Source organism: Theropithecus gelada, chromosome 8, assembly GCF_003255815.1.
Source record: "Theropithecus gelada isolate Dixy chromosome 8, Tgel_1.0, whole genome shotgun sequence".
Taxonomy (NCBI): domain Eukaryota; kingdom Metazoa; phylum Chordata; class Mammalia; order Primates; family Cercopithecidae; genus Theropithecus; species Theropithecus gelada.
In genome coordinates, this window is record NC_037676.1 from 127,307,669 (window position 1) to 127,332,981 (window position 25,313).

General features: G+C 38.8%; 1 protein-coding gene across 3 annotated transcripts; it reads left to right on the forward strand.

Annotated features, from left to right (window-relative positions):
- The first annotated feature begins 885 nt into the window (after nt 1–885).
- Nucleotides 886–25,001, forward strand: SQLE (squalene epoxidase). 3 transcript variants are annotated; one of them, XM_025394198.1, is made up of 11 exons: nt 886–2,112; nt 5,576–5,828; nt 7,898–8,078; nt 9,704–9,800; nt 11,328–11,441; nt 11,525–11,696; nt 13,899–13,994; nt 20,721–20,863; nt 21,288–21,384; nt 23,498–23,585; nt 24,472–25,001. In XM_025394198.1, the coding sequence occupies exons 1-11, from the start codon at nt 1,822–1,824 to the stop codon at nt 24,662–24,664; spliced, it is 1,725 nt and encodes a 574-aa protein (XP_025249983.1). In that variant the 5' UTR covers nt 886–1,821; the 3' UTR covers nt 24,665–25,001. The 3 variants fall into 3 exon arrangements, with proteins under 3 accessions (XP_025249983.1, XP_025249984.1, XP_025249985.1); XM_025394199.1 differs by having other exon boundaries at nt 21,288–21,388; nt 24,472–24,997; XM_025394200.1 differs by having other exon boundaries at nt 893–1,029.
- The last annotated feature ends 312 nt before the right edge of the window (nt 25,002–25,313 follow it).

Consider the following 25,313-nt stretch of genomic DNA (forward strand, 5'->3'; position numbering starts at 1 on the left):
AGGGCTGTCTCACTCCGAGACTCTTGCACACTTTTATTGCTCCCTCCGACTGCTTGTCCTGACTGTATAACTCCCCCTGGGCGCCTCACCAGACTCCTCCAGGCCGAGGGAAGGACCGCCTCTTGTTTCCATGGCTCCCTCTCTAACCACCCCCTTCTCAGGATACCTATGACACGACTATTTGACTTTTTTGCCTCCGAGCCCCCACCCCCACGTTTCTGGTCTTGAGAGAACAGGGGCTGGGCGCATGCGTCTATCTCTAACCTGAGCACCTGGAGTGTCCTTTCCTTTTAAGGCAAACGCCTACCCATTCTTCCAGCTTCAGCTGGAATGTCAGGCTCCCCACGCACTCACGGCCTTCCCTTCCGCCCTCTCCACATATACAGGGCAGGGAAGCTGTGTCTGATTCCTCTTTCGGACTCCAGGGAGTGACACATCATAAGCGCGCAATAAGTGCTAGCGGAATGAATGGAAACGTTCCGACCAGAGGCAGCGGATCACCCCAGGCTTCTCCAAGCGAGCACACCTCTGTCCAGGGAGGGCGCAGGAGACGGAGCTGCTGCGGTGAACCGACCCCGACCCCGACCCCGGCCCCGGCCCCAGCCCCGGCCCCGGAGCGCATCCCAGGCGACCCCTGGCCCCACCCCGGCAGGAGCCCGCCCGCGCCCATCCCCACGCCCCCACCCACACCACGCAACATCGCCCTAGCGCCTTTCGGGGCGTCGCCGCGCAGGCTGCGGCGCCTGCGATTGGCCAAACGCGGCATAGCGCCATCTCGGCCTACCGCGCGGTGCGCGCCCTCATTGGCAGGCGGCTGCGAGAGCAGGGTGGGGGGCGGGGCCAGCACGCGGAGTGCGCGGGACGGGCGGACTCGCGCCTGAGCCCCGCCCCTTGGTCCCTCGCCTGGGCCGAGCCATCCCGGGCGGCTGAGGCGCGTGGAGCCTGGCGGCGAGCGGGGGCGCGCGACGATCACTCTGGTTACTGCGGCCGCGCAGCGCTGGGGAAAGCCGCCGCCCGTGAGGGATGCTGGTGAGGAGGCTGTCGGGAGCCGCCGCCGCCGTCTGAGGGAGGTCCCCTGGAAACCGCCTTTCATCGGTGGGGAAGCGAAGTCGCAGTTGGCGAGTTTGGGGGTCAGCGAAGCGGGAGGCCTCTAAGTCGCGAGGTTGGAGCTGCACTGCCCTGGAGCCGCACTCTTGAGTCCGAGGCCATCTTTTGTTGGAGAAGGCGGCGGCGCAGGCGTTTTTCCGAGGTTGGCCTGTGCAGCGTCGCCGTCCGCGGAAAAAGAAGCCTCTGAGCCCGCGCCGGCCCGCAGCCCCTGTGCCTTCCGGTCGCTGTCGCCTGAGGCGAGACCGCGTTTCCCCCAGTGCAGAGGTGTTTCTGTGACCCTCCCTTCACTCCCATTCCCTTCTGAAAGGGCACCTGCTGTTGGTGGGAAAAGAAATTAGCACGAAGAGCCAGTATCAGAAGAGTATCTATCCATCACTCACAGCAACCGCCCAGGGAACACCATCAAAAAAGAAAAAAGGGAATATCTGGATTGCCTGGGCGAGGAGGAGCGAGTCTGCTCGGGAGCTGTTCCGGCAGGCGATTTTTAAATACTGCTTTCTACGTCCTGTACAACTTGGCTTCACATACTTTTACACTAACTTTATATGATTTTTAAAAACTGGTCTGATCGGACTTCTCGTCCTGGGACGCTGTTGACTGGAGTCTGGCCGGCTCTCCGTGCTCCTCTGGGTACCGCATTTTGGGGAGAACCTTAAACCCACCCAAGCAGAGAATCTCCGCCTTGACCGGTGCCACCAAAGAAGCCTTGGAACCATGTGGACTTTTCTGGGCATTGCCACTTTCACCTATTTTTATAAGAAGTGCGGGGACTTCGTCACTTTGGCCAACAGGGAGGCCCTGTTGTGCGTGCTGGTGTTCCTCTCGCTGGGCCTGGTGCTCTCCTACCGCTGTCGCCACCGAAACGGGGGTCTCCTCGGGCGCCAGCGGAGCGGCTCCCAGTTCGCCCTCTTCTCGGATATTCTCTCAGCCCTGCCTTTCATTGGCTTCTTCTGGGCCAAGTCCCCCCCTGAATCAGAAAATAAGGAGCAGCTGGAGGCCAGGAGGGTAGGTTGATTTCAAAGCGGGCAGATGAATGTCTTACGTAGAAGTAGGATTGGGTTCGCCCAAATGGAAGTTTTATTTAAAGGGCAAAAGGCTAGGTAGGTTAGTGCTTGTATAAATTCTCATGTATTTTTTATTTTAAACTCTTTGCTGTGCCTTGGTTACATCTTTGACCTTAAGAATGAATGAAAACATTCGTTTCATTTAGCATTGGTTGAGCCTCAGATGGAGGTTGGTTATTGATTTGATTATGAAAGATGGAATGAAACATTAGAATTTCACTTTGAAGGAGGAGAACAACCACTTTCCATGATGGAAAAGTTTTTAAAAATTCTTGGGTAAGGATTGGATTTGTGCCTGAGGGAGAAAGAAACGTGCTGCTGCGGGTAAGGCCAGTACTTGTAAGAAGTGACAGCTGACGGGGGAAAGTGACAGAACAGTTTGAAAAGCAGGCAGAAGGAAAATGCTCAACAATTTGAGGCATTGGGTTCAAAGTCCTCCTCCCCCGAATATTGGAGCATTGAGCAAATGCTTGCAGTAATGTCCTAACGCAAAGACCAGCTGTTCAAATACAGGTATAGTTGGGATTCCTGCAAAGGAAGCAGAGGCGGCCACTGGGAGGAGATGAGGGGAGAGTAGTTTGGGCCAGATCATTTAGGGCATGTTGGCAATGAGTGTTTGGACTTTTTCCCAAGAGTTCTCTCAAGAGCACTGGAGGATTTTAAGCATCGGAGTAACATTATTTGATGTTTACTCTTTTTTTTTAATTTTTATTTTTTGAGACAAAGTCTCGCTCTCTCGCCGAAGCTGGAATGCAGTGGCGTGATCTCGGCTCCGCCTCCCTGGTTCAAGCGATTCTCGTGCCTCAGCCTCCCAAGGAGCTGGGATTACAAGTGCATGCCACCACTCCCGGCTAGTTTTTTTGTTTGTTTGTTTGTTTGTTTGTTTGTTTTTTGTATTTTTGTGGAGACAGGGTTTCACCATGTTGGCCAGGCTGGTTTCGAACTCCTGACCTTAAGTGATCCGCCCACCTCAGCCTCCCAAAGTGCTGAGATTACAGACGTGAGCCACCGAGCCCGGCCTTTTACTTTTTAAAAAGAACATTGCCGTTACTGTATGGTGAATGGGTTATAGGGGTACAAGAATGGAAGCAGGACTATCAGGCAAGAGACTATAGCAGTAAACCCACACTTGCTTTTTAAATTTTTGCGCCACCATTTCTGAATGTGAGATCTTTGGCAAATTGCTTAATTTCTGTGAGAATCTGTTACCTCTTCCATTAGCTGGGAATGGCACCACCCTTGCTGGTAGTTAATACCTAGTCAATAACCGCCTGATGATAGTCGCTGTTAATACTAGTATAGAGGTAATATACATCTCTTAGGATGAGCCTTCTGAGTAGCGCTTAGTTCAGTGACATGGTGAATGGGTTTGAGGAATGGGAAAGGAGGGAGAGGGAATCCTTAATGTTCAATTTGAACTCTTTCGTATTGTGGTCTGAGATCATTTCCCAACTTAAGGTCACTGAGCTGTAGTTCAGGTGGCTGGAATGCTATTCCTGTTTTCATGCTGTGTAGAGAAATTTTGGAGTAGGAAAATTGGGTTATCAGCAATCAATACTGGTTCCATTTTGTGAATGCCCCAGGCTTTGTCTTTATTTTTTTTTGAACCAGGGAGTTGTTAGATTGTGATCTATTGAGTACTAAGTTCCCATTAGTGCTTACTCTACTGATGAGGCTCTGCAATGCCTGTTTTCCTCCAGAGCTCTCCTTTCAGGGTGTCTGTGTGTGTGTGTGTATAAAACAGGAAAAACTTATGAAGAAACACATTTTTGGTTAAGATGACAAGAGGGGCTTGTCTTGCCCTCTACTGTAATTTAAATATAGTCAGTTCTGGCCATTAAGACATACTAATGGGAAGAGTAGAATATTGACATCTTTCCGTAGTAAAGGACAGAAAAGTATTTTTCTAAGAGAAATTATATAAAAAAAGGAATAGACCTAATTCCCAGTCCATTATAGAGGTAAAAGAATGTTGGATGGATGTTAGAATCACAGAGTAAAGCTCTAAAGGATTTTAGGCTTCGTCTTCTTCTTTTTTGCTTGATAATTTTTTACAAACCCCTTCAAATGGTATTTAGTCTTACCTTAATCATTAAGGTCAGGGAACTCAAGGAAGGTGATTCCTTGCAATTCTGTATCTGAAAGGTATTCAAATGTGTGAATCTACCTACCAAGGAGAAATACTACAAAACTGAATTGTTCATTTTAAAAAGCCAGTGTGCACTATTATTCTCAGTGGTCATAAATCTCTCAAAACAAGACTTTGCATGTTTTTATGATCAAAGTTAAAGTTTTGCTGTCAGTTCAGCCAGTGATAGGTTTAATGTTTTTCCTTGTTGCTTTTTTGGGGACCAACTGTTTGACTAGGATCTCTTAGAGTATCAGGATGGGGAAAAAGGAGGGATAAATTAAATATGTGCTTATATGTTAAGGGCCAAAATTGTAAACAAGTCAAATCCTAAAGGTCAGTATGAGTTATTTGTTCTCTTGTAATTTTATTTAGATAATCTTCAATTAATAGATTGGTAGGCAAGATTTGACAATCCTTTTGTCATATAAAAGTGGTATTAAATTGAGATAGATTTTTCAAATGAAAATCCAGAAAGAGAAAATAAAGATGAATAATGAAAATATCTAATTTTCATTAAATTTTTGGTGGCTCATGCCTGTAATCAGAGCACTTTGGGAGGCTGAGGCAGGCGGATCACCTGAGGTTGGGAGTTCAAGACCAGCCGACCAACATGGAGAAACCCCGTCTCTACTAAAAATACAAAATTAGCTGGGCGTGGTTGCACATGCCTATAATCCCAGCTCCTCAGGAGGCTGAGGCAGGAGAATTGCTTGAATCTGGGAGGCGGAGGTTGCGCTATTGCACTCTACCTGGGCAACTAGAGTGAAACTCAATCTTAAACAAACAAACAAAAAACAAACAAACAAAAAGAAGATATCTAAAAGGTGCTGAATAGTTTGTAAGATGAAGTCAAATCAGAAGTTGTAAGTGATTTGCATCTCGTTGATTCCCAGGATATATTTGAAGAATTTAGTTATTAATGATACAGTTTGCCCTATAAGAAGTCTTTGAAGTCCCTTATGAGCATTTATTATATTCGGCCCAGTGTGGATTTCTAAATATGTATGTATAACATTTTCCAAATATCATGTTTAGAAAACAATAAATATTTAATTTTATTGGCATAATATGACACACTTTTATTTAACGAATATTTTGATATCATTGATTATTATATATTATCTAGATTTTAAGATGTAACAATTTGTTTGGTTTGATAATGTTTAGTATCTAGCTTTAGCCCAGGATGCGAAAGTCCAGTGTGTCTACATGGTAGTAGCATGATTTGAATCTAACAGATTTGGATACATAGTTTACCTTTTTTTTAAAACAGCGCAGAAAAGGAACCAATATTTCAGAAACAACCTTAATAGGAGCAGCTGCCTCTACATCAACATCCTCTCAAAATGACCCAGAAGTTATCATCGTGGGAGCTGGCGTGCTTGGCTCTGCTTTGGCAGCAGTGCTTTCCAGAGATGGAAGAAAGGTGACAGTAATCGAGAGAGACTTAAAAGAGCCTGACAGAATAGTTGGAGAATTCCTGCAGCCGGGTGGTTATCATGTTCTCAAAGACCTTGGTCTTGGAGGTAGGTTCATATTGATTTTCAGGAGAGTTACGTGGTGTAAACAAGCACTCTTCATTTAGACCATCCTATGACCAGTAAGAAGGTACTCCATTTTATTTTCATTTATAACATTTTCTATACTCATTTACCAACAAATTTGCATGAAAATGAGAGCAAAGGATAAAATAAGCGTTTAATAGTATGATCACATGTGAATTAGACTTAATGAGATATAACAACATGGCCAAAAGACTGTAATGGTCAAAACTAAGGACTGATAAATCCTAGAATGAGGGCATTAAATTTTGTGAAAGGTGAAGGGAACTGTCATTTGTGGAGAGTGTATTGTATACTTGTTACAGTGTTATTACGTAGAATCTTATTTAAGCACCATTCATCCATTCAACCAGTGCTTTTTAAGCACTGGCTATTCATTTAGGAAATATTTATTCATTGCCTACTTTGTGTGGGGATGGGGTGGTGGGGTAGGGTGGGGTGGGGAAGGTGGGAGAGAGACAAAGAAGCAAGCCCTCCCCTGTCTCTTTTTCCAAGGGCACTTATCTTATCATGAGAGTCTACCCTCATGACCTGATCACCTCCTAGAGGCTCCATCTCCAAATATCATCACATTGGGGATTAGAGTTTTAGCTTAGGAATTTTGGGAGGACACAAACATCTAGTCAATACCATATTTAAACATTTTATGTCACTAATATATATACTAGAGGCCACTTTTTCACTTGACATAAATGTATTTCCAATACTGTTAACCATTCTTTGTCATTATCATTTTAAGCCCAAGCATAGTAATTTTTCAGTTGACTTCATAATATACTTCACTTTTCAAACTTAGATGAATGTTTAGGTTATTTTCAGTTACCCTTTATTAGGTAACACTATAGTGAACCTATTCTTGCATGTAACTTTAAAGATTATTAAATATATCTTTAGGATGAATTTCTTACATGGAATTCCAAGATTAAGATTATTACATCGAAGGATGCTAATGTCTTCATGGTTCTTGATCATTATTGTTATATTTTCTAAAATATAATATTAGTTTATAGTATCACCAGTAATATATGAATTTATCAGTTTTATCATAATCTCATCAGTGATTTTGATGGTATTGTTTTAATTTTTACTTAATTGATTTTTTTATCACTTGAACATTTTTTCTGATTTGTTCACTGTTTCTGTATTGCTTTATATGAATCATCCATACATGTTTTTGTCCATTACTATTGGCATCTTAATATCTTTCCAGTGGTTTTTAATGAGTAAATTTTATTATGTATACACATATTAATCTTTTTTTCTATTTCATATGTCTTTCCCAAAGTATTGTTTTAGCTTTTATTTTTAAAATTAATTTTAAACTTTCTAATTTTCAGTTGGCACTTAGTTATATTTTCTGTTGAAAGTTTTTTCTTTTTCAACTTCTTTTGCTGCTTTAGATTTAAGAAAGCAATTTTTACATGATTCTGATGAATTCAGTGTTTTGTTTGCTGCCATTTAAATTATTTGATGTACTAAAAAGTTCTTTGCAGTTTGTCCTGAGTCAATTTTGATGGATAGTATGTAATCATCAACAGTTGGGGATAATTCTACCCTTTCCATTTGGTTTGGAAAATCTACTTTTTCATATATTCAGTCTTTATATATAAATTGGGGTTTTTTTTGAGTTTCCATACTGGTTTTATTTTTTTATTTCTTTTTGGTGACAAATCTACATATTCATACATTGAAAAAAAGTGTTAAGAAGGACTGAATGTGTCCCTATGTCTTTATGGCAGAATAGGTTTACTCAGGAGAGGATTGGTTTATTTCATGTTGCATTTTCTTGCTGAAGTGAAGTGGAATTACAGACCTGAAATAGTTATGTTGTTATCTTTAAATGATACTACAGATTTGCTAAGACTCTCATTGACCTCCAGAAGCATCATGGTTTCTGAAATAGTTATATTAGTTCAGTTCTCCAGATTTGAAGGCAGAGAGTCATTTTTGATGTGTGTATGTCCTCCTTGGTTCTTAGTTTAACTCTGGGTGTGTTAACAGAATTGATTGTTTTGAACTCAATTGTTTTGCAGATACAGTGGAAGGTCTTGATGCCCAGGCTGTAAATGGTTACATGATTCATGATCAGGAAAGCAAATCAGAGGTTCAGATTCCTTTCCCCCTGTCAGAAAACAATCAAGTGCAGAGTGGAAGAGCTTTCCATCACGGAAGATTCATCATGAGTCTCCGGAAAGCAGCTATGGCAGAGCCCAAGTAAGACCACAGTTTCAAATATATAATTACTAAAGAATTAATACATTTAAATTTGACCTTTGTACAAATAAGATTTTATAAATTTTAATGAATTTTTGGGGCATAGTCTAGAACATATGTATATTAAACTATCAGAAGAGTGTTAGATATTCAGTGCTTTTGTTAAGAATATCATATAGAGAATTTTCCTTTGACATAGAACTATGAAGAGTTCTCCTTTGACTAAATGAAAATTATATATTTTTATGTGATTGGAATTTAGAGGATATATTTGTAACTAAGGCATAAGTCCATTTGTGCACATTTTGGAGTTTAGGTTTGTGGTTATGATACTTTCTATTAGAAGTCAGGATATAAAACTGCAAGGAGAAATCCCTGTTTCATTCTCACTAAAGACCCAGTCTGTTAGGACTGGCTTCTTCTCTTGATTATTAACTTATATTTACCAGTAACCTTTAAAACACTAATTGAAGAAGTTTTAAGCATGAGAACCCTCATGTGATTGACACAGACTAAAGTATTGACAAAGCAAGTGAAGAAGTAAGTGGACTTATCTTCTGGACTGAAAAGACTTGATATCCATGGAAGAAGAGTATGTTCACTGTATGAAAATGCAAAAATATGGCCAGGTGCTGTGACTCATGCCTGTGATCCCAGCACTTTGGGAGGCTGAGGTGGGCAGATCACGAGGTCAGGAGTCCGAGACCAGCCTGGCCAATATGGTGAAACCCCGTCTCTACTAAAAATACGAAAAAATTAGCTGGGCGTGGTAGCACGCGCCTGCAGTCCCAGCTACGTGGGAGGCTGAGGCAGGAGAATTGCTTGAACCCAGGAGGCGGAGGTTGCAGTGAGCCAAGATTGTGCCACTGCACTCCAGCCTGGGTGACAGAGCGAGACTCTGTCTCAAAAAAAAAAAAAAAAAAAAAGAAAAGAAAATGGAAAAATACTCCCAAATATAAAGATTATAAAAATTACCTGTTCTGACTAGAAATAATTACTTTTTTTTTTTTTGAGATGGAGTCTCGCTCTGTCACCCAGGCTGGAGTGCAGTGTCGTGATCTCTGCTCACTGCAACCTCTGCCTCCCGGGTTCAAGCGATTCTCCTGCCTCAGCCTCCTGAGTGGCTGGGATTACAGGTGCCCGCCACCACGCCTGGCTAATTTTTGTATTTTTAGTAGAGACAAGGTTTCACCATGTTGGCCAGGATGGCCTTGATCTGACCTTGTGATCCGCCCACCTTGACCTCCCAAAGTGCTGGGATTACAGGCGTGAGCAACCACGCCTGGCCAGAAATAATTACTCTTAACAGTTTGCAGGATGCATTCCAATTCTTGTTTTCCCCTCTGTGTATCGATGTATGAGGGTATGTAAAGTTTCTCTGCCTATATTTTATTTTTTAACAAATTAAGATAAAAATCCAATGTTACTTTTTAAGATACTTTTAAAATCATTACATTAGTAATATGTATTAAATGTTGATAAATTAGAAAATAAAAACCACACATTGGACACGTGTTTGTACACACATGCATGTCCAGTTTATATGGATAAACTGGAGATAAGGAATTTAATTTAAATTGCTGAAATGTGCTGCTTTAGAAATATATATTTTTTTTATTCTTTAGTGCAAAGTTTATTGAAGGTGTTGTGTTACAGTTACTAGAGGAAGATGATGCTGTGATGGGAGTTCAGTACAAAGATAAAGAGACTGGAGATATCAAGGTGAGAGATACCAAATGTTACCTCTTCTAAGAGATGTTGTTTTTCCTTCTTTTTCACTGACCGCTTTAAAAAAGTAGGCGTACCAATTTACAGGTTGAGTATCTCTTTCTGAAATGCTAGGGATCAGAAATGTTTTGAGATTTTTTTATTTTCTTCAGATATTTGCATTATATGTACCAGTTGAGCATCTCTAATCCGAAAATCTGAAATTTCAAATGATCCGATGAGTATTTTCTTTGTCATACTGCTGCTCAAAAAGTTTTGGATTTCAGATTTTTGGATTAGAGATACTCAGCCTGTGTTATTTTTCAAATGGACTGAGTTATTTCTAAGTCCTGTGCAATAGGATAGGTTTCAGATTGCAACACATTGTTGTTTAGAGGACCTCAGAAGGCTATGCAAAAAGCTTTTTAAACAGAACTAATATGAATACTTTTGAAACTGAGTAATATACATCAGCAGAGAAGCAGAGGGGAACTAGTAGGGGAAAGAAGGCAAGATTCAACATAAAAGAAATGATTCAGATAAAATGAGCAATTTAACTCAGGCAACAGTGAATCTTTTTCAGAACAATTTGTCCTTTTATTTTACTTATTTATTTATTTATTTGAGACGGAGTTTCACTCTTGTTGCCCAGGCTGGAATGCAATGGCACGATCTCGGCTCACTGCAACCTCCGCCTCCCGGGTTCAAGCGATTCTCCTGCCTCAGCCTCCTGAGTAGCTGGGATTACAAGCATGTTTCACCGCACCCGGCTAATTTTGTACTTTTAGTAGAGATGGGGTTTTTCCATGTTGGTCAGGCTGGTCTTGAACTCCGAATCTCAGGTGATCTTCCCACCTCAGCCTCCCAGAGTGCTGGGATCACAGGCGTGAGCCACCATGCCAGGCCAATTTATCCTTTTTTTAAAAAAAATTTATTGTAGTAAAAAACACGTAATTCTGGACTGCTCCCCATAGGGTTACCACCTCTTAGAAACTGTACTCTAATGAAGGTGACTGGAATGTTTTCCGGTTACCACCTCTTAGAAATTGTACTCTAATGAAGGTGACTGGAATGTTTTCTCTGCTTATGTCGTAGTATTACAAATACATGTAGTCATTTGTACAAAAATTCTTCTAAGCCCTTGCTGCTGACTAAAAGCACTATATGAAGTTAGAGAATTTTAGAATGAAAGAATCTGGCTATTCCCTGGAATTTGTAATGAGATTCACTGCTCTGTGTTACATGCCTGCCTTGTAGTTGTTTCCCCCATTGTCTTTCAAAGTGGAGAGTAATCCCAGAGGGTTTACATGAGAGGGCTGCAAAGGGAGATGATCCTCAGCGACTCAGAGGAAGTGTCTAAACACTGCTCATGCTTTATCTGAAGCCCACCTAACAGTTTCTTCAATAGTATTACCTTCAGCTACCCTCTATAATGCTATCTGATAATATATTTAAATCTCTTCATGCACATTTTTTAAGAATGGCTTTTTTTTACTGTGTGTTTCTGACTACTAAACTGAGTAGTCTTCATTTCTGTTACAGGAACTCCACGCTCCATTGACTGTTGTTGCAGATGGGCTTTTCTCCAAGTTCAGGAAAAGCCTGATCTCCAATAAAGTTTCTGTATCATCTCATTTTGTTGGCTTTCTTATGAAGGTACTGTAGGAGTGTCTTACTGTAATTTCAGTAAAATAAACTTGAAATTTGAAAATTATTAAAACATTTTCTTTTTTTTTTAGAATGCACCACAGTTTAAAGCAAATCATGCTGAACTTATTTTAGCTAACCCGAGTCCAGTTCTCATCTACCAGATTTCATCCAGTGAAACTCGAGTACTTGTTGACGTTAGAGGAGAAATGCCGAGGAATTTAAGAGAATACATGGTTGAAAAAATTTACCCACAAATACCTGGTAAGAAATAGCATCTTCAGTTCTTACAAAAGGTGTGTCTAAAATAGGCCAGAGATAAGGATGGCAGGTGAAACATTCATCCAGTCAACCAGATATGCTGGAACTCAACTACTTAAACTAGCACATAAAAAAAGCAAAACAAACTCCAAATTAAACAAAAGTTTCCGGCCGGGCACGATGGCTCATGCCCATAATCCCAGCACTTTGGGAGGCCCAGGTGGGTGGATCCCCTGAGGTCGGGAGTTCAAGACCTGTCTGACCAACATGAAGAAACCCCGTCTCTACTAAAATACAAAATTAGCTGGGCGTGGTGGCTCATGCCTGGAATTCTAGCTACTGGGGAGGCTGAGGCAGAAGAATCACCTGAACCCGAGAGGCGGAGGTTGTGGTGAGCCGAGATCATGCCATTGCACTCCAGCCTGGGCAACAAGAGCGAAACTCCATCTCAAAAAAAAAAAAAAACAAGTTTCAATATGTTTTTGTCAGGTAATAGCATAGTTTTTAAAAATAATTGTTTTTATTGGCGTATATGGTATTTTTTAAGGTTGTCTCTGGACAGGAATCTGTCTCTGAATTCTTTAATATCTCTTATACCTGAATATTTTGTGCTTGGTTTTTGTAGTAATGATAGCTGCCATTTCTTGAATACTTACTATAAAGTGTTTAGCAAACAATTTCATTTAATCTATGTAACCACTCTGTGAGGTAGGCATTATCATTATTCTCATTTTACAGACGGGAGAACTAAGGTTCAGAGAGATTAGTTAGCTCCTCCAAGTATAAACTATTAGTAGCGGCAGAACCAGGGTTGATATCAGGTCTGTCTGTCTGCCTCTTTGAACAGACATGTCCTGTCCGCAGAACATGAGAATTGTAAGGGATCTTCAGGGTCATACTAGTTTTGAGTTGAATAGAAAGGCTTCATGAAATTTAGATAGCTTTGTAAAAACATTAATAAAAATTACTTTTTCACAAATCTGAAGTTTTCATGGTACAGTATTTAGGATCTTTTTTTGAGAATGGGATGATGTAGGAAAGAAATGTAAAAAAAAATTTGAAAATTTTGATAAAATTGAAGGGAAACCCTGATTGTCAATTATGATATGATTAGAGTAATAGGAAACTGTTTTTGGTATAAGTACATTTTGTTTAAATATTCTGGTTTTTTTTTCAAGTTATTTTTTAAACTAAGTGAAACTACTTTAGTAACAAATTATTAACAGAAATGAAGTGAAATGAAGTGGGTAAACTTAGATTTTAAATAATGACATTTTCAACATGTACATGGAAACATTTCAATAAATTTTCATTTAGTTAAGCCACTTTTGAAGCTTTCAGATGGGGAAATTATGAATTTTTATGAAAAGGGTTGTCCATTGCCTGATATTTTTAGCATTTATTTTTCTTTTATTGTAAATGTGGTGGTTTTTCTTTTTCTTATTTTTTTTTTTCCAATCCAGAGGTTAATTGGAGCAGACTGCCCTGAAATTATGGGGAGAAACCATTGGTAGGTTTATATTAATATTAGTTAGATTACCAAGATTACCTTCTATGAATGGAATAATTTTCAACAGAGGCTTCTGCTACTCTATTCCCAGATTACACTGGGAATTGTATGACAGTTCATTTTCTATATAAGTAGCACAGAAATTTAAAGCTTGCTTGCAAGTACCTCAGAGATGAGCTAATCCAACCATTTCATTTTTATAGATGAAGAAACTGAAGCTCAGCGAGGTAGGGCTGGCCTACGCTTCCAAATCAAATTCTTTCTCTAGTGTACATACCCTCCAGCTGTTTGTGAATTAGTAGTGTATTTCATCTGATTATTACCAGAATATATTGATTATAATACATTAAATATTAAATATGACAGTAGTCTGTTAACATTTGGAAGAAAGGTGGGTGGTTTTCTCCCTGTTTCATGGCATCTGAATTTGCCTCATTGTTTTTTCATTCAGTTGTATGTATGTTTATATTAATGTTTTCTTAGATTCCTTCGTCATTCCTTAGCATTAATAGCTAAGTGCTTAATGAATAATTTTATTAATGAAATAATTAGTTCTTGATTTATCACAAGGGATATATGTAACAACCATAACAGATGTATAGTGGGCATTTGTTTATACTTGATAAGAAAATATGTGATACTTTGAAATTGAAGTGTTATAACCCAGTTCTTTGGGTGGGTGGGATTGATTGCAGATCACCTGAAAGAACCATTCTTAGAAGCCACTGAGAATTCTCGTCTGAGGTCCATGCCAGCAAGCTTCCTTCCTCCTTCATCAGTGAACAAACGAGGTATTATTTTTTGGGCTTATTTTATAAAGGAATCAATATTCCAAATGACAAATACATGATTACATTTATACTGTTACGAGTAACATCTGGGACAGATAGTTTGTTACTTGTGGATTAGTGCATTATTAATACCAAAATTAGTTTTATGATCTATTTAGTTATTAACATTGAGTGTATAGAAGTACTGTGCTAGTCAGGGAAACAACAGGTAAAAAACTGACCTTGACCTAGAGAAGGCAATTTTCTGCTTAGGAATGTAGACAGATAATTTTACAACACTGTTGATAAATTTTGTAATAAAACCCACAGATTCAGTGTCAAGGAGTGTGCAGAGCAGGGAGGCAAGCTTGTGAAGTGGGAGGGGTAGTTAGGGAGGACATTGTTCAGGAAACAGTGGAAACAAAGGACCTTGGACCTGGAGGATGAGTGGGAGTTCATGAGGTGGACAGTAAGATGAGGAACTTCTAAGTAGATGGAATAACACTGCCAAGGGATGAGAAATGGTGGCACTTTCAAGGAACTCAAGTAGTTTCCTATGGCAGGAGCATAGGGTGAGTGTCAGAGTGGTAGACAGATAGGATATATGTTTAACATTTAATCTTTCAGACAATGGAAAGTCATTTGAAGTGTTTTTTTGTTACTAACTTTATTGATGTGTAATTCACAAATCATTCAGTTTGCCCATTGAAAGTATACAGTACAGTGATTTTTTTAGTATATTCACATGTGTGCATCACCACCACAATCAAATTTAGAATATTTTTGTCTTGCCCAAAGAAACCCATTGGTATTCATTCCCCATTTCCTCCCAACACTCAGCCGTAGGCTACCCCTAATTTACTTTCTGTGTCTAGATTTGCCTATTTGGGATGTTTCCTAAACGCATTGTATAGTAAAGCCCTTTGGAACTGGCTTTTCATTTAGCACAATACTTTTGAGGTTCATTCATGTTGTAGCATGTTTCAGTTCTTCATTTGTTTTTATGGCCAAATAATCTTCCATTGTATGGCTGTATTACATTTTGTTTAGCCATTTATCAACTGATAGATATTTGGGTTGTTTCTACTTTTTGGTTATTACAAGCAATGCTGCTATGAACATCTGTGTGCGAGTTTTTGTGTGGACATATATTTTCATTTTTCCTGGGTATATACCCAAGAGTGGTATTGCTGGATTATATAGTAATTCATGTTTAACTTTTTGAGGAGCTGCTAGACTTGTTTTCCAAAATAGCTGTCCCATTTACATTCCCTTTAGCAACGTGTGAGTTCTCATTTCTCCACATCCTTGTCAGTGAGTGAACACTTGTATTATCTTTGTGTGCATAGCCATCGCAGTAGGTGTGAACTAGGCCTTTCATCATTGTGCTTTTGATTTGCATTTCTCTCTTAGATAATGATGTTGAACATCTTTTCATATGCATATAGGCCATTTGTTGTTTGGAGAAATGTATATTTAGACTTTGCATTTTTTTTTAATTGGGCAGATTTAAAAATTCTTTGTTGTTGAGTTTCAAGAGTCCTTTTCATATTTTAGATACAAGTCCCTTACTAGGTATGTGATTTGCAAAATTTTTCTCATTCTGTGGGTTTTCTTTCCATTCTTCTTGATGGTTTCCATTGAAGTACAAATGGTTTAAATTTTCATGTTTGTATTTTCTTTTGTTGCTTGTGCTTCCAATGCCATATTTAGGAAGGCTTTGTCCAATCTAAGGTCAAAAAGATTTACTCCTATATTTTCTTTCTTTCTTTTCTTTTTCTTTTTTTTTTTTATTTGAGATGGAGTTTCGCTCTTGTCGCCCAGGCTGGAGTGCAATGGTATGGTCTTGGCTCACTGCAACCTCCGTCTCCTAGGTTCAAGCGATTCTCCTGCCTCAGCCTCCCGAGTAGCTGGGATTATAGGTGCTCGCCACCATGCCCAGCTAATTTTTGTATTTTTAGTAGAGATGGGGTTTCACCATGTTGGCCAGGCTGGTCTCAAACTCCTGACCTCAGGTGATCCACCCACCTCAGCCTCCCAAAGTCCTGGGATTACAGGTGTGAGCCAACCTGCCTGGCCCGTTACTCCTATATTTTCTTCTAAGAGTTTTATAGTTTTACCTCTTTAGTTTAGGTCTTTGATCCATTTTGAGTTAAATTTTGTCTGTTGAGGGGAGGGGGTCCAGCTTGATTTGTGTGTGGATATTCAGTTGTCCCAGTATCATTTGTTGAAAAGAGTATTTGTTCCCCAGTGAATTTTCTTGTCATTGTGGTCAGAATTCCCTTGACTGAAAGGTAAGGGTTTATTTCTTTCAACAATATTTTGTAGTTTTCAGAGTATAAGTTTTGCATTTCTTTTGTTAAATTTATTCCTAAGTGTTTTACCTTTTTTGATACTTTTGTAAACGGAATTTTCTTAATGAGGCAGTGGTGTGATTAGACTTTTATTTCAGGAATATACTCTGACATTTTTGTGGAGGATGGTTTGGAGGAAAGTCCAGTAAAACATATACTAAGATTATTTAATTATTCTGTCAGTGATGATAAAAGGCCAGAACTAGGGTTGTAAAATGAAAAGTAATGAATAAATTTGGGTAATATCTAGGATGTAGAATGTACAGAACATGGTGATGATTTGGATATTGTAATAAGAGAATGAAATCTCTTGATGTAAATTCCAGGTTTCTGGCGTAGATAGTTTTGCCAGCCATTTGCTGACATAGGAATAGGAAAAGGAGTTAATTGGGTTTTCTTTCTTTTTTCTTAGTTTGTCTTAAAGGTTTGCTGATTTTATGTTTTCAAAGAACCAACTTTTCATTTTGTTATCTTTAGTATTTTTTTCATTTCATTTATTTTGGCTCTGATCTTTATTATTTTCTACTAATTTGGGGTTTGGTTTGCTCTTGCTTTTCTGGTTAAGAGCACTGTTAGGTTGTTTATTTGACGTTTTCCGGCTTTTTTGATGTAGGCACTTACTGCTATAAACTTTCCCTTTAAGTATTGCTTTTGCTGTGTCTCACAGGTTGTATATGTTGTCTTTCCATTTTATTTCTATCAAGAAATTTTTGTATTTACTTCTTAATTTCTTCATTGACCCACTGGTCATTCAAGAACATATGGTTTAATTTCCATGTGTTTGCATAGTCTCCAAAGTTCCTCATATTACTGATTTCTAGTTTGATTCCATTGTGGTCAGAGAAGATACTTGATATGATTTCAATTGATTTTTGAATTTTTTAAGTCTTGTTTTGTGGCCTACCCATGACCTATCCTTGAGAATGATCCATTTGCTGAGGAGAAGAATGTGTATTCTGCAGTTTTTGGATGAAATGTTCTGTGAATATTTGTTAGGTCTCTTTGGCCTGTAGTCCAGATTAAGTCTGGTGTTTCTTTGTTTTTTATCTGTCTGGATGATCTATTCAGTGCTGAAGGTGGTGTGTTGAAGTCTCCAGCCATGATTGTATTGGAGTCTATCTCTTTAGTTCTAATAATATTTCCTTTATATGTCTGAGTGCTCCGGTATTGGATGCATATATAATTGTTACATCCTCTTGCTGAATTGACCCCTTCATCATTATATAATGACCTTCTTTGCCTCTTTTTATAGTTTTTGTCTTGAAATCTATTTTACTGATGTAAGTATCATTACTGCTGTTTTTTGGTTTCCATTTGCATGGAATATTTTTTCCATCCCTTCATTTTCAGTCTGTGTGTCTTTATAGGTGAAGTGTGTTTATTTTAGGCAACAGATCGTTGGTTCTTTTTTAAAATCCATTAAGCCACTTTATGCCTTTTGAGTGAAGAGTTCAGTCCATTTACATTGAATGTTACTATTGGTAAGTACATACTTACTATCGCCATTTTGTTATTTGTTTTCTGGTTGTTTTGCTGTCTTTTCTTCCTTCCTGTTTCCTTTTTGTGAAGGTAATTTTCTCTGGTAGTATGTTTTAATTTCTTGCTTTTGATTTTTTTGCCTATCTCTTGTAGGCTTTTGATTTGAAATTACCCATGAAACTTGCAGATCATATCTTATAACCCATTATTTTAAACTGATGACAACTGATTCCACAAACAAGCAGAGAAAACTAATAAAAACTCTACACTTTAACTTTATCCCCCTTGCTTTTTAACTTTTGTGAGTTTTGTACCTTCATGTAATTGCTTACTGCTCGTTAATGTCCTTTTCTTTCATATTGAATAACTCACTTCAGCATTTCTTGTGGGAAAGGTCTGGTGTTGATTAAGTCCCTCGACTTTTGTTTGTCTGGGAAAGTCTTTATTTCTTCTTCATGTTTGAAGGATATTTTCTCTGGATATACTATTCTAGGATAAAAGTTCTTTTCCTTCAGCACTTTTCAGTGTGTCTTGCACCTCACTCCTGGCCTGTCAGATTTCCACTAAGTCTGCTGCCAGACATACTGTATGTTTCCATAGGAAACATACAAAAGCACAATGATACTATGTACTGCCAGACATACTAAGCCAGGAGTTTCACACCAACCTGGACAATAAAGCAAGAGCCCATCTCTACAAAAAATTAAAAGATGAGCAAGGCATGGTGGCGTGTGCCTGTAGTCCCAGCTATTTGGGAGGCAGGGTGGGAGGATCTTTTGCTCTAGAGCTCCATTGTTTGTTGTTTCCTTTCTCTTGCTGCTTTAGGATCTTTTTTTTTTTATCCTTGACCTTTGGGAGTTTGGTTATTAAATGGCTTGAGCTAGTCTTGTTTGAATTAAATCAATCACCAATCCTTGCTTGGTGTTCTGTAGCCTTGTGCTTAAATATTGGTATCTTTCTCCAGATTTGGGAAGTTCTCTGTTATTTTTTCTTCGAATAAACTTTCTACCCTGATCTTTCTACCTCCTTTTAAAGGCCAAGAACTTAGATTTGCTCTTTTGAAGCTATTTTCTAGATCTTGTAGGTGTGCCTCATTCTTGATTATTCTTTTTTCTTTTGTCTCCTCTGTGTATTTTCAAATAGCCTGTTTTCAAGCTTACTAATTCTTTCGTCTGCTTGATCAGTTCTGCTGTTGAGATTCTGCCGTGTTCTTCAGTATGTTAATTGAATTTTTTATCTCCAGAATTTCTGCTTCTTTTTAATTTCAGTTGTTTCGTTAAATTTATCTGATAGCATTCTGAGTTCCTTCTCTGTGTTATCTTGAATTTTGTTGAGCTTCTTCAAAACAACTATTTTGAATTCTCTAAAAGCTCACATCTCTTGTTACTCTAGGATTGGTCACTGGTGCCTTATTTATCAGAGTTAATTTAGTGAGTTTATGTTTTCCTGGATGGTCTTGATGCCTGTGGATGTTCGTCAATGTCTGGGCATTGAGAAGTTAGGTATTTATTGTGGTCTTCGGAGTCTGGGCTTGTTTGTACCCATCCTTCTTGGGAAGGCTTTCTAAGTTTTCAAAGGGAAGTGAGTGTTGTGATCTAAGTTTTTGGACATAGCAGTCGTATCTGCATTAGGGGGCACCCCAAGTCCGTTAACATTGTGACCCTTGCGGACTCGTAGAGGTACTGCCTTCGTGGTCTTGGGTAATATCTGGGAGAATTCCCTGGATTACCAGGAAAAGAACTCTTGGTTCTCTTCCCTTATTTTCCCTCAAACACAGAGTCTGTCCTTTTGTGCTGAGCTGCTTGGAACTGGTAGGGGGAGGGGTGACACAAGTGTGCCTGTGGCCACCACCACTGGCCTGTGCCGAGTCAGACCTGAAGCCAGTACAACACTGGGTATTGCGCCAGGCATGTGGCGATGACTGCCTGGTCACCGCTGATGTTCCCTCAAGACTCAAGAGCTCTACAGTCAGTACAAATCCAGCCAGGCTTGTGCCTTTCCCTTGAGGGCAGTGAGCTCCTGGGGGCCCAGGACTGGTCCAGAAATGCCATCTAGGAGCCAGGGCCTGGAGTTGGGAACCTTAGGAATCTACTTGGTGCTCTATTCTACTGTAGCTGAGCTGGCACCCAAGCCTCGAGACATATTCCTTCCCACTCTTCCCTCTCCTTTCCTCAAGCAGGAGCCTCTCCCTTTGGCCACCACTGCCCCAGGCCTGCAGTGGGTACTGCCTGGCTGCGTCTGGTGTTCACTCAAGGCTCCAGGGATCTTCAGTCAGCTGGTGGTGAATACCGCTAGTCCTGGGTCTCTCCCTTCAGGACAGTGGGCTCCCCTGTCACCCAGGATGGATCCAAAAATGCTGTCCACGTGCCCAGACCTGGAATCAGGGATCCCAGGAACCCCCTTGGTGCTCTGTCCCACTGGCCAAGCTGGTACCCAAGCTGATTTTTGGTTCTTATGAAGGTGCTTTCCTTTGTGGACAGTTGTTCATTTTAGTGTTCCTGTGTGGGAGGAGGATGATCGCCAGAGGACTTGCTTTTTATGCCTGGATACCTGTAGATGCCTGGATACCTGTAGATTCCTTTTATTTTCTTCATATTTTAATTTTAAGGCAGCCTTATAAATGTATTGACATTGTTGGACTTGTCATTAGGTGTGTATATGAGTTTCATGAGGGCAGAGACCACACTCTTGTTATTACTGTATCCCTAGTGCCTGGCCACCTATTAGGTACCCAATATTGATTCAAACAACTCTTGAATTTTTGCCTCAGCAAATTTTAATCATGATTTGTTTCCATGTATTTTCACATTTTTCTTATTAGTAGCTTACATCAGTAATCTTTATACATTGAGTTGTCTTTCTTTTTGTCTCAAGTGATGCTCTAAGATAAAATCTTCATTACCTCTCTTCATAGGTGTTCTTCTTTTGGGAGACGCATACAATATGAGGCATCCACTTACTGGTGGAGGAATGACTGTTGCTTTTAAAGATATAAAACTATGGAGAAAACTGCTAAAGGGCATCCCTGACCTTTATGATGATGCAGCTATTTTTGAGGTAAGATCAATTATTTTGACCAAAATGTCTCAAAATAGATTTATTTCTGAGGGTTAAGAGCAGTGGGGCTCTGATGGGGAGATCTGTACTAAGGAACCTGAGCTTTATAATAGCTCTTAGGCATCTTGCTTAGGCTTGAAGAACCTGACATGCAACCTGCGAATCATAGAGAATTTCTAAATTTGAATATTATGTAACACTGGATTGCTATGGGCCACTTAGCTCATGGTGGCTGTAAATTTAGCTTCAGTGTCATATAACCCATTGCTCTGAAGGTGATTTTTTTTTTTGTAAATGATAAACATAAGGCAACATTACTTGCAGATAGTCCTTAGAAGGATAAATGTCAGTTTGAGGGGATTATAAACATCAGTTTGTGCTTTTTTATCCTTGCCATATAATAAATGAGCTATTTCTTTTTTAGGCCAAAAAATCATTTTACTGGGAAAGAAAAGCATCTCATTCCTTTGTCGTGAATATTCTTGCTCAGGCTCTTTATGAATTATTTTCTGCCACAGATGGTAAGTGTAGCACTTTTTAGTGAGTATTTCTCAATTGCAGATTTTTAGCATAGGAAAGGAATAAAAAAGTTAGTGATTTGTCCAGAAATAAAGATGTTACCTGAGTTTGCTAACTCCCAAGTTGGTAGTTTTTTAAAAAATTCCATTTTGAGCAACAGTTTTAGTTTTAGTTTGGAAGGGAAACTTTAGTTTTAGTTTGGAAGGCAGTGGAATTTCCTTAGACAACATTAATAGTGTTGCCTCAGTAACATATTCATTATTTTGAATTCCTCTGGTGCAGACTAGATCATTCATGTCCCCACACACACAAGATTGTGATGGAAGGTGTTTTTGGCCATGTATTAAAAGGCAATAGTCTTTTTCTTCCTAACACTAGTTTCAATTTCTTTTTAACGTAGTATTTTATAAAATGAATACGAGCTGTTAATCTTGTCCCTGTTAAAAAGCACAAGTAACAATGCGTTCACCCTTTACTTATTTGGACTATTTTGGTGCTTTTGTTTCTGTTTCCATATTATAGAGAGGTCATGGTCAATATATATATTATAGAAAACACAACTTAGCAGAAGCAGTGTTAGAAATGGAGGAAAAGAGGCCAGGCGAGATGATTCATGCCTGTAATCCCAGCACTTTAGGAGGCCAAGGCAGGAGGATCGCTTAAAGCCAGGAGTTTCACACCAACCTGGACAATAAAGCAAGACCCCATCTCTACAAAAAATTAAAAGATTAGCAAGGCATGGTGGCGTGTGCCTGTAGTCCCAGCTATTTGGGAGGCAGGGTGGGAGGATCACTTAGGGCCAGGAGTTTAAGGCTACAGTGAGCTACATACAGGGAGCTATATGAAGTGCCACTGCACTCAGCCTGGGTAACAGAGTGAGACTCCATCTTCTAAAACAAACAAACAAAAAATTAAAAGAAATGGAGGAGAAAAGGCAACTGTGCCACCTCCTCACCACAGCAGTGTACACATCAGTTTAATAGTAGGTTAATGAAACTAGGTTTTTCAGTTTTCAAGAATAAATATTGACTCAAATGCCATTACTCTAGTATATCTGCAGCATAGCTATTTGTATAGATCATACAAGGCCCTAGTGGTAAGTGCTGTGGTTATAATTACAAAAGATGATACAGTATAAAAATGCTTTCTGTAGCTTCTATAACCATTAACTCTTCCTAAGGAAAAAAGAACAACAACCAAAAAAACCCCCACAAAACCACCAGTCTCACTGGTTGTGATTTTTCCAAACAAATTTCTCTTGCTAAATTGGCATAGAAGTTAAAATGGCTGGTTGGGCAAATGAAAGTAACTAAGTTTAGAGTTTGGGGCAAATAAAAAGAAAAGAACTAAGTTTAGAGTTTTGGGCAAATAAAAAGAACTAAATTTAGAGTTTTTCTGAGCTCTTCTTTCTAAGCTTTTCTGACTTCTTGAGTTCTTACATTATGAATTTGAATCTACCAACAAAACATTTTTTAAAAGTTACAAGATTGGAGGAGGAAAGACCTTTATTGGAGCAAAAGTTTACCTGTTGCATCCTTTACTTTTTAAAAATCTGTTGTAAAGAAAAATCTAGGCATACCTGAACAGAACATTGATTCTAAATGGTTAAAAAGGTTATCAATTGATTATACGATATTGTGAGGGTTTTATGAGTTACTTTGAAAGGTATAAAAACTTTATAGATATAAGGAATTACTATTTATCGCTACTCACAGCTCTTCTTTTCACTTGATAATTTACTGCTTAGAGATACTGGTTGGGCATCTTAGAGACTGGGAATCTGGTTTCTAGAATTGTGTTAAAAAGAGCTTCCAAAGTATTTTGCATCACTTAATGAATTAACAGCGAAATCAAGGAAGTACCTTTTAAACGACTCTTCCAAGACCTAAATATTAGTAATTATTTACTAACAGAAAGAAGTTTATTCATATTTGTATTACTCTCCATAATGCTGATTATGGAATTTAAAAGAAATCCTGGTAGTTGAAATTCTAGGACTAGATATTTAAAAATTATCTGCAAGATGTAGCGTTTGTTCTCATTTTTTCTGATATATCATTAGGATCCTACATAAGTGTGTACACATATTTGATTATTTTTACAATTTTATTTTAGATTCCCTGCATCAACTAAGAAAAGCCTGTTTCCTTTATTTCAAACTTGGTGGTGAATGTGTTGCGGGTCCTGTTGGGCTGCTTTCTGTGTAAGTTGTGATGGCACAGAGGATACAAATCTGCCAGATTTTCTTAGGACTGTTCAGTTGATGAATTACTGCAAATCTTTCTTCCTTACACATTTTGATATTTTATTATCTATTAGTATCCGAATGAGAAGGTGGCCCAAAGAAATGAAGAAAGGCAATATTTAGTGCTGTTTTCTTTCTGGGAACAGCAGTTTAAGGTGGTGGTAGAGGAAGCTGTAACCCTTGATTAAAATAGAAGCTTGTTTTTTGCCTATGGATTTATCCATATGTTCTGGCCTCTGGGAGCCAGGAATAATTGAGAAAATTTAATTGAGAAATCAGTTTCATTGAAGTACAGGGACTTATACAACCCCATATTAGTTTTGAACATACAGACATATGTGGAGCTATTCCTGGAAAGTCTACAAAGTGAAATCTTTCGAGTTATTTCTCATCTGCAAAGTGATCCTTTGAGTCATTTCTCATTAGTCTATAATCTGAATGTTAATACTGATATTTTTAAAAGCCCTACATCCCAACAGACCAGGCCATCTAGGTATTTTAGCATGGTATCTCAGGATGAGTAAACAAAACAGCCAAAAATATATGACTTACGTAAACTAGAGTTACAGGAGTTACTAGCTTCTCTGAAAGGGATATAGTCTAAGTATTTTTTCTTACATATTTTTTTAAAAAAGGGCAGGGGAGTTTGCTCCTGCCATCAAACTTAACATGCAGACATGTTTGTGAAGTCCTCTAAAATACAGAATGTTTGATACAGAATTATGGTGCTTGGGTGAAAAAACGTAGGCTGTTTGTTGAGCTTTACAGATTATATGTAATTGGAATCTTTGGAGTAAATTTTAGTTTCTGAGTCTTACCAATATGTATTTTTTTTCTATTACAGATTGTCTCCTAACCCTCTGGTTTTAATTGGACATTTCTTTGCTGTTGCAGTCTATGCTATATATTTTTGCTTTAAGTCGGAACCTTGGATTACAAAACCTCGAGCTCTTCTCAGTAGTGGTGCTGTTTTGTACAAAGCGTGTTCTGTAATATTTCCTCTCATTTACTCAGAAATGAAGTATATGGTTCATTAAGCTTAAAGGGGAACGATTTGTGAATGAATATTTGGAACTTACCAAGTCCTAAGAGACTTCTGGAAGAGGAGGTGTATAGCATAGTACCATACCACTTCGAAAGTGGAAACTCTTGGACCCAGATTTGGATTAATTTGTTTTTGAAGTTTTTTGTATATAAATATGTAAATACATGCTTTAATTTGCAAAATGAAGGGTAAAACAAGTTAGATATTTAAAAGAAATGATTGTTTACCATAAATTAGTGCTAATACTGAGGAGAACTACAGTTTTTCTTTTGAATTTAGTATTTGAGATGAGTTGTTGGGACATGAAAATAAAATGAAGAATGAACTTTCATGTCTTTTTGTTTCTTGTTGTGGGCTCATTTACATAGCTTCATGATAAAAAAAAAAAAAAACCAAAGTGGGATGAAAAGTGCAGAGGGAAACCTGTTCTATTAAATAACTGGGGAAGTTGCCTTAATGTCTTCACCTTGATTTCCTCATCTCTCTAGTGAAACAATTTGATAAGGTTATTTTCTTTAAAAAAAATTACTTATTTATATTATTTTGGGGCTGTGACTCAGATTTGAACTGAAAGGTTCTTTGCTGAGTTCTCTAAAAATATCAGATTCTGACAGGAAGGACAATCAAGGGCTTTATAAGTT